At 52.2% G+C, this 15,744-nt stretch overlaps 1 protein-coding gene across 1 annotated transcript in view; it reads left to right on the forward strand.

The window, feature by feature from the left end:
- PDIA5 (protein disulfide isomerase family A member 5) overlaps nucleotides 1-15,744 on the forward strand; it is a 93,137-nt gene that overhangs the window by 31,722 nt on the left and 45,671 nt on the right. Inside the window, exons 4-8 of the mRNA XM_024756500.1 lie at nucleotides 2,852-2,935; nucleotides 3,198-3,243; nucleotides 7,158-7,250; nucleotides 10,199-10,259; nucleotides 15,114-15,181. Of these exons, the coding sequence (XP_024612268.1) occupies nucleotides 2,852-2,935; nucleotides 3,198-3,243; nucleotides 7,158-7,250; nucleotides 10,199-10,259; nucleotides 15,114-15,181 (352 nt within the window). The remainder of the gene's footprint in view (nucleotides 1-2,851; nucleotides 2,936-3,197; nucleotides 3,244-7,157; nucleotides 7,251-10,198; nucleotides 10,260-15,113; nucleotides 15,182-15,744) is intronic.

Here is a 15,744-nt window from a genome sequence, read left to right on the forward strand (position 1 = left end):
GCCTGCTATGTGCCAGCAGCTGTTGTAACCCTGGGGAACCAGCTGTGAACAAAATAGAGCCCTCGGCTTGGTGGAGCAAACCTCTCTGATGGGGGGTGACAGTGGACATGCTGGTCAGGTGTGGAGACAGCGGGGAAGGGCATGTGACAGTGCTGGATGAGGGGGGCTGAGGCTCTGGGGTCTGTGCCAGAGATGCTCGGAGAGGACGGGAGGCTGGCTCCCCACCTACCCCTCTGAGAATGTGTGCGTGTGTGTGTGTGTGTGTGTGTGTGTGTGTGTGTGTGTGTGTAGGGGGCAGGGAGGAGGAGAGAATCCTCGGGGAGTGTCCTATAACTTAAGGGGGGAGAGGGTTGCACAGAGTCTGCCACAAGGAATCCTGTGGCAGTGACAGAGCTGTGGTCACTGGACAGCCGTGGGGGCCGTAGGCTGCGGGCTGGACTGGATGTGCTCTCGGGGAACCTTCGTGCCCCTCCAGCTTTACCCAGTGTCTTTGGAATGTTGCTTCTAAGCCTGGCCTGGGCTCACCGGGATAGCGACACTTTTCCATGGAGTGGGTTCCCACACGGCCGGCAGGGATTGGGGTTGCAATGATGGGCCCCATCACTTCTCTCTCTGCTTTGTAAAGTCATAGGCAGAGGCTGCCAGCCAGGCTCAACGGAGGAGAGAGCTGACATGGGGCTGCCTTGCAGTCTGGGTGCCCCTGCTGGATGCCAGCATGGGGCGAGGGGAGCCGTGGGCACCTGGACCTGGTTCCTGCTGCAGCCACTATTTGATGTCACATTTGGGTGGACGGTGGGTGGTCACAGAAACAGTTGCACGCAACAGAACAAAGCCGGACAGGGAAAGTGCCAAGGGAACAGTTATAAACATCTAAGTCGAGCCCTCCTGTCTCCCCTGGGGCAGGGGAACGGCGCCTCAGACGCAGTTGTCACACACAGACCCTCTGCCTGTCAGTGTGGCTTCTCCACAGAGTGCCCTCAGGACAGGGCAGACCGAACTGTAGTCGCCACCGTCAGTGGAGGTGAGCCCAGCAACCCCACAGGGCTCTAGGGTAAGAGTTCAGCCACTGGCTGCGTGGGCTGCCCTTATAGGGCCTCCTGATGCACGCTCTCAGCCCTTCTGGGTCCCCTCCGCAGCCCAGCTTATCCCTTGTCTCTGGACTCCCTATCTCAGAAGGCCCTTTCCAGCCTGAGGGAGAGGCCACAGCCTTTCCTTTCTAAGTTCTTCGTGTGTTTCTTTAGTCCCCTGTTTGCTGGGGGTGCCGATGGGGGGTGCTGGAAGCTGCAGCGGCTGCAGTGATGGCCACCACAGGTAGGACTAGGCAGGAAGGGAAGGCTCTGGGCCTGGGCTGGGCTGGGGGGCCCCTGGGAGTGCCTGACACTCTCCCTCTCTGACCCACACACCTGTCCCGCAAGACATTCTTCTTGAACTGCAAATTGCACGTTTACACTTAAAATGAGGTCCCATAATTTTGCTTGTCCGTCGATGAGTGTGGCTTTTAGAATTGAGCTGAATGGTGTAATTAGTCCATCTGCTGTGGGGCTGGTGCTCAGCTGTGTGAAGCTGGTGGCCGTCGAAGGTGCTGAGGTAGGTAAACAGGTGGGAGCGGACAGGACTTCCCTCAGGTGGCTGTCATCCCTGGCAGAACAAGTTTTCTCATGTGGTGTAGACACCGGGGACCAGTGGGGGTGGGTGTGGGCGGAGGTGCCCTCGCTGAGTCCATTGAGATGTGGGGAAGGGTCCTGCAGTGAGGAGCACGGCCCTGCGGGCACGGTAGCTGGCTGCCTCTGGCTGGCTGGCTGTCGGGCAGACCTGGCTGAATGTGGTGAGGTGGTGGGGAGGCCGTGAGAACAGGTGAGGTCTCTGGGGGCGCCGGCGTAGGGCACACAGGAAGCCGAACCTCGTGGTGGGGTCAGAGATGTCGGGGAGAGGAGGAAGAGCAGAGCAGGGCAGGGGCAGGTGTCAGAATCACCTGGGAGGCTTCTTAAAACACAGTCGCTCAAGGACCCGCCGGGAGTTTGGACTGAGCAGGTGTGGCATGGGGCTGAGAATTTGCACTTCTGACAGGTTCCTGGGTGGTGGTGATGCTGCTGGTCTAGGGACCACATCTTGAGATCCCTGGTCTAACGGAAAGGGAGCAAAGATTAGAGGAGGTCGTGCATAGCACGCGGTAGACGGTGAATGGCGCCCGGCAGACTCTTCTCATGAGAAGAGTTGCAGGAGTGTGATATTGTAGACGCTGGCACTTCACCAAACCTTTCCCCTTTGTCATTTCGGCTTTTGTCAATACCTGGTCAGATTTCATAACTCCTTCAACATCGCAGAACATTTCCCTCCTACTCTGGTTTGATGGTATATAGCAGGTGGCATATGGCACACATCAGAGGTGTAAAAACAAAAACTTGCTGGGGCTGCAGGTAGAGCTTCTGAAGTCATGATCTGCGGGAGGGTCAGGGAATCAGTATGCTTAAAAACTTCCCCAGGTGATTCTAATGAGCAGCCAGGACTGGGGACCACTGTCCTGAGCTTATTTTCCTTCTTAGAATGGACCATCTGCCTTCTAAGCTTCTGGGGCGCTTCCTTTGTCTGGATCCATCACGTTGCCCCTTACAAGTAGTGATGTGTCCTCCCCATCTGCTTGCCCCTGTCTTTCCAAATCAGTCCAGATCCTGTTGGTTTCTCTACTTCCTCCTGTTCTCTGAGAGCCCATGCGTAGTTAGGGCCTCACTTGCTACTGAGAATTCCAAGCCAACTGCCTTACTCTTGGGCCACCAGCAAATTTTACTCCGTTAGCACCTTCGTGAGGGCTTCAGGTAACAAGTGTCTTTTTCCTGACATTTGTGTCTTTCAGTGATGCAGAGAGTAGAAAATTGTGCAAGAAGATGAAAGTTGACCTAAGCGCAAAGGACAAAAAGGTCGAATTATTCCATTACCAGTAAGTACATGTGGGCATTTCCAATTTCCAAGTAAATGCTGAAAGCTTTCATTGGTATTCTCAGCAAACCGCGATTTTTAGTGAGATTAATTTTATTTCAGAATGGTTCTTTTTCTGTGTTTACAATTATTTCCTAAAAAAAAAAAACACTTGACCTGTGTTCAGTAACTGGATCTTATTAAGATGCTGCAGGAAACCACAGGTAAGTAAGTGTCTTCACAACCATTCCTAAAGTTAACACGTTTTTCTCCTCATTTGACAGGGATGGTGCGTTTCATACTGAATATAACCGAGCTGTGACATTTAAGGTAAATTTCCCTCCCTCATTCTCAGCAGAGGAGGAAGGGCAGAGTGTACAAATGCCTTTCCAAATGACCTGAGGGATTCTCATCTCTAGAACATAGATCAGCAGAATACCTGGAAAAGTTTGTAACTGTTAAACGAGTGGGGATAACCGACCTTGTAGACAGTTTGTGACTCTATCAGCAGTTGTCCAGTGATACGTATGACATCATGCCCTCCCCTGCAAAGGCCTGAGTCTCCCTTCGCTGTGGCTTCAGAGCCCTCCCTCACCTCTGCAGTGGTGTCCACAGGGGCCGCCCACAGGCTGGAGGGGGCCAGCTGTGCCCAGGTGAGCACAGTGTTGTAGAACCCTGGCAAAGCAGCACCTTTGGGGCTGATGCAGCTCATTGCAGATGAGATGCCCATGTCAGTGAGATCGTTCCCTGCTACAAATGCAATTCGGAAGGAGATGAAAACGCATCAGTGAAAATAAATATGGAGATCCTCTGACCTGCAGGTGCTGTCCTGTTAATCACAAAGCAGCTCCCCCAGCCCTGAGTCCTTGCACTGCCCTTGGATTCTCCTCCTTCAACATGTGCATTCCCTTCCTCAAATCAGTCTTCTTTTGCCTCTGGTCCAGGCATCATCCGCCTGCCCTGGCTGGGGCCATGTGTTTCTTCTGTTCCAGCGTATGCTGAACCCACCCTCTCTGACTCTCCTGCTTCTCAGACTGTGTTAGACCCTGGGCTCCTCTCTCATTGTCTCTCTCTTTCCATCTGTTTCCTTCCGTTCTTTTCTGTCTGTCCATCTGTCTGTGCAGCTGTGCCTCTCTCCCTCTGCCTCTCTCCCCCCACCTCCCTGGTCATTTCTTGTTTATCCACTAACACTTGTTCTTTTTTAAGTTGCTGCAGCTTTTACTGTACACAGGCTCAGCCTGATTACTCATCATCTTAACACCCACTTAGCCACTTAGAGAAAATTCTCCCAACTAGAATTACTTAACCCCTCTTATTCTGTGTTAAGACGTCAGCTGAAGTCCTTGGAGGGAACACGTGCTCCGCAGGAGTCAGACTTCGCTGGGTGGGGTGGGGGAAGTGCTGATGGAGAGAGGGGGCGGGGGCTTTCCGTTTTGTGTTTGGAGGTTGTGTTCAGTTTATATTTAGCTGGCCCTCTGAGGAGTCTGTCCTGGGCTTGTGGAGCAGAGAGCAGCAGCTGCTCAGAACTGCAGTAGCAGGAGAGGAGCCCAGATGGTCTGGACTTGCCTGGGTGAAGGAGGCCAAGTCCTGGCCTCTGTCTACCTCCTTACAAAGACCAGGTGTGTGGGACCCGCTTGCTCCCGTCCTTCCTGTGATTTCAGCATCAAGAAGCTGGAGAAGTGGGCTGAGCATTGTACGGGGTCAGGGCCTTGGGCAGAGAGAGGGCATCCTTGGTCCCAGGGTCCCCGAAGTGCGTGGGACCATCGAGGACTGGAGTAGAGTCCCTGGGGTTCTCCAGGGTGCGGGGCGATGGCGGAGCTCCCCGTGACTGCCTGATGGCTCCTGCTTCTTACAGGGAGCAGCCACGAACAGAGCCCTCCTTGGTCACGGATCGGTTTTCCTTTCAGGGTTTCTCCTGAGCCTTTAACTCCAGAAAGATGAAGGAGGCCCCCAGCAGGGTGGGTGCACAGGCTCAGGCTCATGGTCTGGCTGTTGTTGCTGTCACCCTGTACGGTCCTGCGGGGGCCAGGTCACAGGGACTAGGCCAGGGTCCCTAGAGTCCAGAGGCCAGATAAGTGAGAGTATAAAGAGCGGGGAACTCAAAGAGGGGGCCTTCCTGTATAAGCGGGCTTTTGCTTGTCAGCCGACTGTCCAGCAAAATCCTTAACTGTATATGAGTGGTGAGGACCAGAGGTGCCTGGAAGGCGAAATTCGGGGGGCTCTCGGATGACCTTCTCCCAAGGCCTGGGGCCGTGGGTGTGGTTTCCCAGCCATGCAGACCAAGGTGCGGAGTGTTGGGCAATCTTCCTGGGATTCAGAGCACCCAGAATAGGACAGCTGACGGCAGTGTCCCGGGTGCCCCTCCCTGCAGACCTTTCTACCCAAGGTCTTGTTGGTTAGACAGATTTGGAGACTAAGAACCTGTGGATGGAATTATTCAACTTCAATTAAAGAAGAATAATCACCTGAAAAGCAAAAGATTGGTAGTATGAACGTTTCAATTATTACATTAAAAGAAGTGATTTTTTTTCCTTTTTCCATCCACATTCGTCTTTTTTCCTTGATGCTGTGGCAGCGGTGGGGGTGGTAGCCCTTTAACTTAGCTCGTGCTGGGATGGGACAGGAGCCTCCCAGAGCAGTAGGTCCTACCTATTTTGGGTTCCTAACCCCACTGAGAATCTCCTGAAAGCCGTGGACCTTCTCCCTAGAAACAGTGTGCATGCGTACATTGAAGGAAGTGTTTTCCTGTGAGTCTGGGGCTTCACAGACTCTTGAAGTCCACTGTGTACCCCAAATTGAGAGCACCGGCACTGGATCTTCTGGAACAGCGGGCGGGTGGGCACTTATAAGCGTCTTTCTCACATGGCTCGTGGCTGTGAGTATGGGTTTCGGGACAGCCCTGCTGCTTCCACTTTGGCTTGTATTGTCACGGTGAAGCTCTCACTAGGGACTGAGAGAAGGTGATCTGCCTTTGCCTGGTGGAAATGGCCCACTTTTCTTACCAGCAGGCATTTCACAGCTCTGTTTGGACAGAGAGCGTTACCTGAATGAAATTCTGCGAAGTCCTAACTGTCTCCCACTCTCCCACAGTGCTCTTTCCAAATAGGAATTTCCAGAAATAACAAGCCTCCCAGGTTCTCTGTGTGTGACCGGTGGGTGGGCTGCATGCACAGGCTCACTACGGGGGTGTTTCCTTTCTCACTGCAGACCTCCTCCCTTCTCCACCCCAGCACACCCAGTTCCTCATCTGCTCCCTGGAGCTTGGTCAGAGTGGGCAGAAGTAACAGAATCTTGCATCAAACTGGGGGACACTGAGGGGTCATCTGTTGACATGGATGGCCAGCCACTCCCTTCCAGGGTTGGAGGGATGGAGCCTCGGCTGGTTTCTGTTACCCGTTTCTGGCTCTCACAGGCTTTGAGCAGCATTTCCCACATGACTGTCTGAGAGGGAAGGGAATGCAGCTTCTGTCCTGGATCAGTGAACTGTGGCAAGTGGGGAGGGGAGCAGAGGGATGTGCCCCCTGTTCCCTGCTGCATGTGTGTCCTGCCTGAGGGGAGCAGAGATTTGCATGTGCTCACTTGTCCACATGACAAAGGCTAAGTAAACCCTTTATGCTGAAGGTCTTGGTCTGTCTAGAAGGGGGTCCTTAAGGAGAGAAATCCAGCAACCAGGGGGCCACAGCGATGAGCACCCTGCCCTGGGGGCTTCCCACCTGAGCCTCACAGGATGATCAGGATTTAACACACTCCCAAACCAGTTTAGATCATGAAATACCAAGCCGGTTACAAGCAGCTGTGATTACTTGCTTATGCGATTGACAGTTTTAGTGGCTGCCTGATGTGTAAGTATCTTACTTTGCACAGGATTGAAGACCTCTATTCAAATTGATCAGGGAGACTTTCCGGAGGAGGTGAGATTTATTAGAAGCACGTGCCTTTGTTTTGAATAAGCCAACTAATTGTCTCAAATTTCCTCTCTTGTCCATGAAGAAGCATTGTAGGTGTCAGTGGACCAGAGTTAGGTGTCATGTGGCTGAAAAATCCTGGTGGGGTGCATTTTTAGGGCCCTTAGTAAGCTGTCAGTGGGTGATAGTATGGCACACCCCCAGTCGTTTGCCCATAGGGCACAATGCATCCCGTTCCAGGCACTTGGGTCTCCAGGTAGGGAACAGGGCAGGTTCCTGATTCCCCCACCTCCCTCTTTTCCTGGCTAAAACGAGTTTTCCCTTCTCTCTTTTCGTCAGTCCATAGTGGCATTTCTGAAGGATCCAAAAGGGCCCCCACTGTGGGAAGAAGATCCTGGAGCCAAAGATGTTGTCCACATTGATAATGAAAAGGTAATTTTTCCGTATCAGTTCTGATGGGCTCTGGAAGCTTCCCCCCTAACCAGGGTCTCCCAGGAGAGATGCCCAAGGAACTGAGAAGTGGGAGTATTTGGGGGCCTCCAAGGGAGCTGGGCCAGGGCCCTAACATTTGGTTCCCCTTCCCAGCTCAGTGATGGAACGAACAGGAGATTACAGGCTGACTGCCTGAGCCCTTCCCCTGTTTTTTGCTGCCGTATATAATGTATTTTAACGTGTTTAGACTTTCCTTATAGGGATGTTGTTTAAATGTTTTCTCCTCATTAGGTTATTCAGTTGTTGGGACTGCCTTTGTGTTTTTTGGGTTTTATTTTAAAGTGGGTTTTGGTTTTTTGTTTGTTTAAGAATAATCTGTGAGGTTTGGGTTGGATTGCCAGAGACTTGGGTCAGGTCTTCACAATTCTGGGTCACTGTGTTAACTTTGAACAAGTTATTTACTTCAGTTTCTGGATTTGGCTGGTGTGGGGGGCTGGGGTCAGAAGGATGGTTCCGATGTACGGTCTCCATACTACCCTGACCCTCCTCCTTTCAAAGCCTGCCCCGCCTGACCTGCATGTGCCTCTTTATCCATGTGTACCTGTGTTTGTGTCATGCACACATGTGTGCCTTACTTGCTTGGCTGTGCCTTTACATTAGGATGGGCAAGAACTTCTCTGTCACATTTCCAATGGCCTGTGAGACAAGCAGGGCTTTTTTGTAGATGGAAGGAGAATGTTCGTTTTTCTCTTGATAACATAAAATGTGCCTTTTATCTTCCTCTGCCTCCCCTTTTCATTTAAAATTATTGACTCTTGATGCTTGTTAGCTCAGAAGAAAATGATGCCATTTATACTTTCTGCAGGAGAGATCATGTGTGATCATCGTGGGCTAACCCAGTGGGCCTTTCAGCTGAGGGGTGATTCGGTTTAGGGGATGGGCATCAATGTTTCTGGGATAGAAAGTGCCAGTGTCCTCAGCTTGAAGATGAAGCCTTTTTAATAGGCATGTTGGGGGAAAGGAGGAGGGGCAGGTGTTGAGAGGTGGCGGCACCTGTGCCTACAGCCAAGAAAAGACAAACAGCCTGAACTGATGGTTTCTCCGGGTAGATTTTGTGGTAATTCGTGCTTTCAGCCTCTCTGGAAAGTGGTTGCCTGCCGCCTCCCTCCCCCAAAATGTTCATGTCCTGAAACTCCTGAAATTGCTCTTCTGTAACTAGAAATATTAAGCAGAAATATTTTTTCTACACCTGTAGGCAATCCTCTTGTTATACTGTGTGCTGCTGCTTTTCTGCTAATAGAATCCCCGTAAAATAACAAGTTCCAAATTCAAGTTTGAATTGCCAATTTCTGTTTGTAAGCTTAGAGTTCCACACTTAATTTGAAGGTAATTAAGCATCTATGAACGTAATGGGATATTGTTACTGTTCAGGGTGTGAAACCAAATTGCTACAGGCTCAGAAAAACCTTTTCTTCTCAGATCTTTTACCGGTTTTAGCTCCAGGGATTCCAGATCATTTTCAAAGCATTCTCCACCCCTAGTCAGGGTCAAAGATCTTCGTTACTAATTCTGTCTTAAAATGAATGCCTTAACCCGCTAGTTATGTAAATAAGAGTAAACATTTTCAGAATTTGTTATGCAGTGTTATAAATTCCCACAAAATATTTGTAATCTTTTTTATCTAACTGAAAATTATAAGTACTATATGTTTATTGTTGAAAATTTAGAAAATTCAGCTTAAGCATAGAAGAAAAGAAAAATCATCCCATCCCTCCCCATTGAGAGATACCCACTGCCAGTATTTTCTGTAGCCTTCCAGGCTTTCTGCTTAATGCACACATAAATACTGTTACTCACAAAAGTGTCATCACATTTTACATGCTGTTTTGTAACTTGCTTTTCACCCTTACTTAATGTAACATGCACATCTTATTGTGACATTAAATATTCCTCTTCATCATTTTTAATAATGCAGTCGTATTCCATTGTGCAGGATGTACCATCATCTATTTACCTAATGCCTTGTTGCTGCCAGAAAGCTGCATTCTGAAATTTCCTCTTATTTTCCTTATTATTCAAGAGAGAAAAACCTCTAATTTTCTTCCATGGAAACTGGTTAGAGGAGCTTATTTTAATCAAAATATGCTCTGTCATGGTGCTACTCCGCAGTCCTTAACAGATTTGCTTTTTCCCAAACGTCATTGACTCTGGTTGGAAGAAAATTCTCCTACCCTGCTTTACACTGAAGTATCTCCATTAGCACTGTTGTGACCATTTGTCTTTTTACATTTATTATATTCACTTAACAAATGATTATATATTGTCTGATAACGAGCCAGGCGCTGTTCTAAGGGTACAAACACAAATGATCCATTTAGCTTGTAGCCTCCTGGGAATGGGGGCGCATCTCATCCTTATGCCCCTGTGTGCACCATGGTCTCCTCGGGCCCTGGATGGTGGCTGTAGGGCTGGGCTGGGGAAGATTCATAGCGGTGGGTTAACCCTGTGCCAGATCCGCACCTGGCCAAGTTGGGCCTCCATGAATACAAGCACCACCACAACAGAGCCACTTCATAGATCGCATAAGAAGAGACAGCCTCACGGGACCCAGTTAGCTCCTTGCCATATTCATTGTTCAGTGGGAGCTGAAAGTAACGCTGGTAACCTGGTACCGACTACTTCATCCCACCAGGTGGCCTTTGGAAAGCCATCTGTCCCCTCGGGCGCTCAGTTTCCCCATCTGTAACATGTGAGGTGGCTAGAATAGATGGTCTCTGAGGGTCTTTCAGCCCCTGACGTGCCAGGACTCTGCACTGCACCCCCAGCCCCCAAGTCAGATGATGGGATTTCCAAACGCCCGCCGCACTCCTCCTGCCACTGTGGTTCCCCCGGGAATGTCCTCTCCCTTCCTGCGTTGTCTGTAACCTGCAGTGTTCTCTGTGCCTCAGGACTTCCGACGGCTCCTGAAGAAGGAAGAGAAGCCGATCTTGATGATGTTTTATGCTTCCTGTGAGTGACTTTCTCCTTTGGGTTCAAGTCAGACATTCAGACTCTGGGTGGGGCCGCTGGGGGCGCAAGGGGGACTGGGAACTAGCCCCGGGCCTCCACTTAGAACGCCCAGTCACGGTGCTCACACCGTCTCTCCGCCAGCACCTCTTTTCCCTTGTCTTTGCCTTTTCGTCTGGCTCCGCCTCTCCTGTGGTCCACATCAGTTTTTCTCACACTGGCTTCCGCATCCTTCTGCCCTCTTCCCCCAGCAGCAACATGGGTCTCTGCTCCAGGTCCCTCCGCCTTCCCCGCCCTCTGCCTCCTGCGGGCCTGTGGCCCTTTGCTGGCAGCCGTGTGCCCGGTGGAGCCGCACCTCGGCCCTGGCTCGCTCTCCTTGGCAGCTGCTGCTGACCGCCCGGAGCCTGGCCGGCCTCGGGGCGGCTGCACGTCCAGCTCTGGTTCCTGCAGAGCCACCTGGGAGGGCCGAGGGATCAGGACCAGGGAGAAAGGGGCCCACTATTGGGGCTCAGTCTCTATATGAGGCAAGAGGTCGTGGGAACAGCAGTAGGATCATTGAGATGACGACCAGGAGACGTGGGTTCTGATTCCAGCTGTGCCACCCAGCAGGCTGGGTGACCTTGGTCAAGTCCTTCACTGCTGTGTGCCTCAGTTCCCATTTCTGTAAGGGAAGGAAGGGGTTGGATCAGTGTAGTGGCTTTCAAACTTTTTGACTGTATTTGTAGTATTAAACATATTTTACATTGCAGCCCAGTATATAAGTAAGCTGAAAAGTTTCACTAAACCATTCTTACCCTTACTATTTGCCGTCCACTCCACCAGATACAGAGCACGTTGATATTTTCTTTTTCATTGTTTTATTTAAACATTAATTGGTTTTTCCTACTACTTCGTAACCCTCTAATAAACGGTCGGCAAGTCATGGCCTGTGGGCCGGCTGCCTTTTTTGTAAGTTAATTTTTGTTGGAACACAGCCGCCTCTGCATTTGCATGTTGTCTGTGGCTGCTTTCAAGCTACACCCGTGGAGTAGAGTAGTTGACAGTATGTCCTCAAAGCCACAGATACTCCCCCATCTGGGCCACCTCTGAGGTCTAACTGGTCCCCCCCACAGACTGAAAAACCTCGGATTAGAGCCTGTGTGTGGCCTTAGAGCTCGATCTCTGTGAGCTACATGCGCCTTCAGGAAGCCAAAGGACTAAAGGCCGGAGCGAGGGGGGGGGTTGTATGTGATGGGAAGTGGGTGTGCCCAGGCAGGTCTGTGGCTCGAGTGGGTACCACAGGCTGTGGCACAGGGTTCTGTTTCCTCTTAAAAGCCTGCCTCCAATCCCCCTTCCTGAGAAGTTCTCCCAGCACAGGTTCCTCCCATCTCAACCCTGCTGACCATGCCTCCCCAGGCTGGATGCCCTTCTGTGGGTTCTGCCTGACTTGGGCCTGTGGCTTGTTCACTATGGCAACAGCCTCTCCCCAGCCCATGTTGATTGCTGGATGCCCCCCACCCAGCCTCCCCCCACCCCTCCCTGCCCCAGGGGTCTGCCTGCCTATGGAAAGAGGCCCTGGAGTCCCACTTCCTATTAGAGCCGGCTCTGCCCAGGCGGTCTGCTCTTTAACCCCGGGTCAGTCTCTCTATTAATATTCACTTGTTGGTTTCACCCCTTTTTGTTTCTCCTTGGAGGGATCTTACTACCTGCCCAGCTGTGAATTGCTTCAGGAATTATCCTGCCTGCGTAGTCCAGGACGGGCCTCCCTTTGTTTATCTTAGAACTCTTCAGGTCTCAACACGTTGGTTAAATGAGACTAAAACAGTGATGTCAGTATACAGTACGTGTCACAAGGCAGGGTCATGGTATAACCGTGCAGGTTTCAGCGTAACGACAGTAGGTAATCACGGGGAGAGGTCCACTAGCAATGTGCACCGAAGTGTGTGTGCCAGTCCCCCTGCCTCACCCCGACTCTCCAGGCTGTCAGGAAGGGCGACCATCCTCCTCATCACAGCAGGCAGAGCTGCGAGCAGGCTTATTATCTTTGTAGAATAGGAAGCTGGGGCAGAAGAAGCTAGGATCCTAGTAGGTGTCATAGAACAATGAGTAGTGGAGAGAGAGGGAGAAAACTCGGGGCTGTTAAGTTTACACTTGTGTGGGATCAGATTGGTTGGCCTCCTGGGTCCCAGGTATCCCCAGATTGTGTTGTTGCTGTTGTTTTTAATGAAACAAGCTTGTGCTTTTAGTCCAACGAAGCAGTCATGGCCTCATAATTCAGTTTATTCCTGGGAAACACCAATTCCCTAACTGGGAAGTCCTTTAGGATTCTTTGATCCTAACAGATCGAAGATTGGGATGAAGGAGCCTAAAGGCAGTGGAAGCCTTTAGTTGTGACAAATCTGGGTCCCAAGGACCTACGGATTATTCAGTGAATGTTCGTTGGCTGAATTAATGAGAAAATAAAAGGGCTGGTGCTCTCACTTTTGGGGTTTGAGAGTGATAATTAGTCTTCTGTCTTCCCCTTCCTCCCGAATGAATCAGTTGAAAGATAAGCTCAAATAGGGATCACAGTACGAGCTCTATTTTTGGTAAAGCTCAAGTGGCAACTGGCTTGGCCCAGAGCTTCCTGTTACTCTTCCATCTCTTCTTCCCCTCAATAACTTCTTCACCCGGTACTCCACCCATGGGGACAGCTGGCTGACTGACACTTGTTTAGGAGTCACGGGGGATACTGTTGTTGCAGGCTGTAGACCGGCAGAGCTGGGGGAGAGAGGCCAGGCAGTAAACTCCTGAGTGTGACCCAGTGGGTGTCCAACTTCCCCCATCTCATCAAGTCACTGACTAAAGCGGGGGGGCGGGGTGAAGGGCTTGATGTGTGCCCCCTTCATCCTCTCTCCTGGGGAGTGGAGTGACATCCTCATTCCCGGTGGAAGTGTCACCCCACCATGGACGGGGAGGCAGGCTCTCAGGCCTTGTGCTGGTAGAGGCCCCCCTGCTGGTGCCTAGTTCTGCCCGCCCTCCCAGGTGTTGGCTCTACCCTCAGCCTGCAGGGCAGGTGTTGTCTCCACCTTACAGATGGGGAGGCTGAGGCTCAGACCGCTTCCATTGCTAGCCCGGGGTCACACAGGCAGCAGTGGTCAAGGGGTGATGTACACCTGGGTCTCATTCTCCCCAGAGCTGAGCTCCTTCCTCTGCCGTGCGGCGTCCCATCCCTACCACGTGGCATCCACCTGGTGGAGCTTGGGCACCCCAGGGAGTTGGCATTGCTGTCTCTGGTTCCATTCTTCTCTCCGAATCCCCACAGAGGGAACAAGGCCCCCTGACAAGTGTCATATTCCTCCCTTCCAGTGCTTGTGGGGACCATGCTGTGGTGGCAGCTGCTGGGGAGAGGTGCCTCTTGTCTTCTGAGGGCAGATGCTATGGGATTGCGCTGCAGGCTGACCTCACAGCAGCTCCTGTGTCTCCTTGAGTCTGAGCCTGAACTAACAGCATGTACTTAAGCCGAGGCGTAATGCACTGATATGTGTGTGTGTGTGTGTGTGTGTGTGTGTGTGTGTGTGTGTGTGTGTGTGTGTGTGTGTCCATCTGTTTGCCAGGCAGGAACGTCAAGGAGGGGGCTGTGGGCATTTTGAGAGTTCTATGTCAAAATATCCTGCATTGCATCTTGTCTAGTAGACTTGGTGCTGGGAGGTTCAGGTGGTCTCCGGGGAGTTTTGACCTGCTCACTGTTCTCCAGTGTCTGTATCTGGCCCAGTGGCTGAGAGCAGCTTTCTACCTGCGTTACTCTGCCCACAGCCTGCCAAGGCATTAGCTAAATGTGGGTTAGAGCTTGTTAGTCTGCTGCTGCGTGGCCCTGTCCCCACTGTGCCGTGTCGAGATGACATCCAGACTGACGTGGGTTCCAGGCAGCTTTGGTGTCTGTGGCCTTCAGAAGCATCTCAGAGCCTGTTTTGCAGCAGGGCGGCTGTCAGAAAGAGTAACAGCCTTGTGTGTCAGAATTCCTCCTGTCTGAGGAAACTGGGGCTCGTGTCCTGCGGTGTCGGTGCCCATGTGTGGCTTGTTCTGGTTGAAGGGAAGGGGTGGGTTTAAATCAGAGTCTCTCTGAAGTAGGAGTGGGTGTTTGGGGCCTGGCTCTCTTGGCCCTGAGCCCCCCAAATTTGGAGGTTTCACCACCCAGGAGAGGAGTGTGACCGTGGTGGACCAGAGAGGGTTGAGTCAAAGACATCACAGACTTCCCCAGTGTCAGTGCTGGAAGGGGCCTGAGGCCATCTGGTCCAACACCCCTCATTTGCCGGAAGGGGCAGCAGCCCAAAGAGGTGACCTGTCGGGGCCATCCAGCAGGTCGAAGGAAGATGAGAACTTGAGTGTCTGATTCTGGCTCGGCTGCCTCTAGCCATGGTGTGATTCATTGTTAATGAAGGAAAAGAGGCAGAAAATCCTCAAAGCCGTTGTTATGTATGGATGCACATTTTTCCTCCTGATAGCGTTCGCTTCAGGTTCATCTGCAGGCCCTGGCTGCGCAGCGAGGGGAGGCTTTTAGTTGCGCACAAAGGGGGTGCTTTCCTGGCACCTGCTCCGGCTCCCTGAATTCCCGTTGAACTCATCCTCAGCTCTAAATTATTCAGTGCTTTGCCCTCCCCCAGCTGCGTCACATTTGCTTGTCAGTCCCGCGTTTATTGAGTGACTGCTGGGCTGGGGTTTGTCAGCTCTTGGGGGTCTGGGGCCTCTGCCTCTGGCCCCATGTGCTCCCAGAGCCTGGGGCAGTCCTGGCTTCTGGAGGTGGGATAAGTGCTTGTTGGTGGAGGTTGGCCTGAGGGGAGAGAGGGTGGAGCATGGGGCCAGTTGTAACCGTTTGGTTTTTCTCCTGCCGGTGACTAGGGTGCAGCGTGTGCAAGAGGATAATGCCGCATTTCCAGAAGGCTGCGACCCAGCTGCGGGGCCAGTTCGTAAGTGAGGCGCCATGGGCCAGGCGGGGCTGCCTGCCAGCTCCCTACTTCTCCCTCTCTCCCTGCGAGATGGCGGAGGACGGGTGCAGGGCGAGGGGAGAGGGCAGGTTTTGAAATCACGGGAAGGACTTATTCTATTACTGCTGCCCCTGCTGCCCCAGGCGTGTGGTTCAGAGACCTGTCCTCAGTGGATGCTGAGAACTGGCCAGAATTGCTGGAACCAGGAGAATTTGGCGCCTGTCAAAGACCAGTAATGAAATAACCAGGAAACCAGCAAAGCACGTTCAGTGTCGCTGAGAGGCCAGGGGCCAACAGCAGACCGTCAGGGGCCTAGAATGACGGGGGCTGGGCTCCAAAGCAGGCCGAGGCTCTCTCGGTGCTCGGGAAGCCCAGTGGCAAAGAGAGGGGGGCACAGTGACACCAAGGTAGGCCCAAAGCACAAGAGGGTCCATGAGGCAGCCTCCTGCCCAGGCTTGCGGGGCTCTGTGGTTCCTGTGGGGCAGGAAGAACGTTGGAACCACAGCGGGGAGAGGCGGTGGGGAGCTGGAAACCTGAGCCCACGG

The sequence above is a fragment of the Neophocaena asiaeorientalis genome, unplaced genomic scaffold (assembly GCF_003031525.2).
Source record: "Neophocaena asiaeorientalis asiaeorientalis breed wild unplaced genomic scaffold, Neophocaena_asiaeorientalis_V1.1 scaffold22, whole genome shotgun sequence".
In the NCBI taxonomy this organism is placed as follows: Eukaryota; Metazoa; Chordata; class Mammalia; order Artiodactyla; family Phocoenidae; genus Neophocaena; species Neophocaena asiaeorientalis.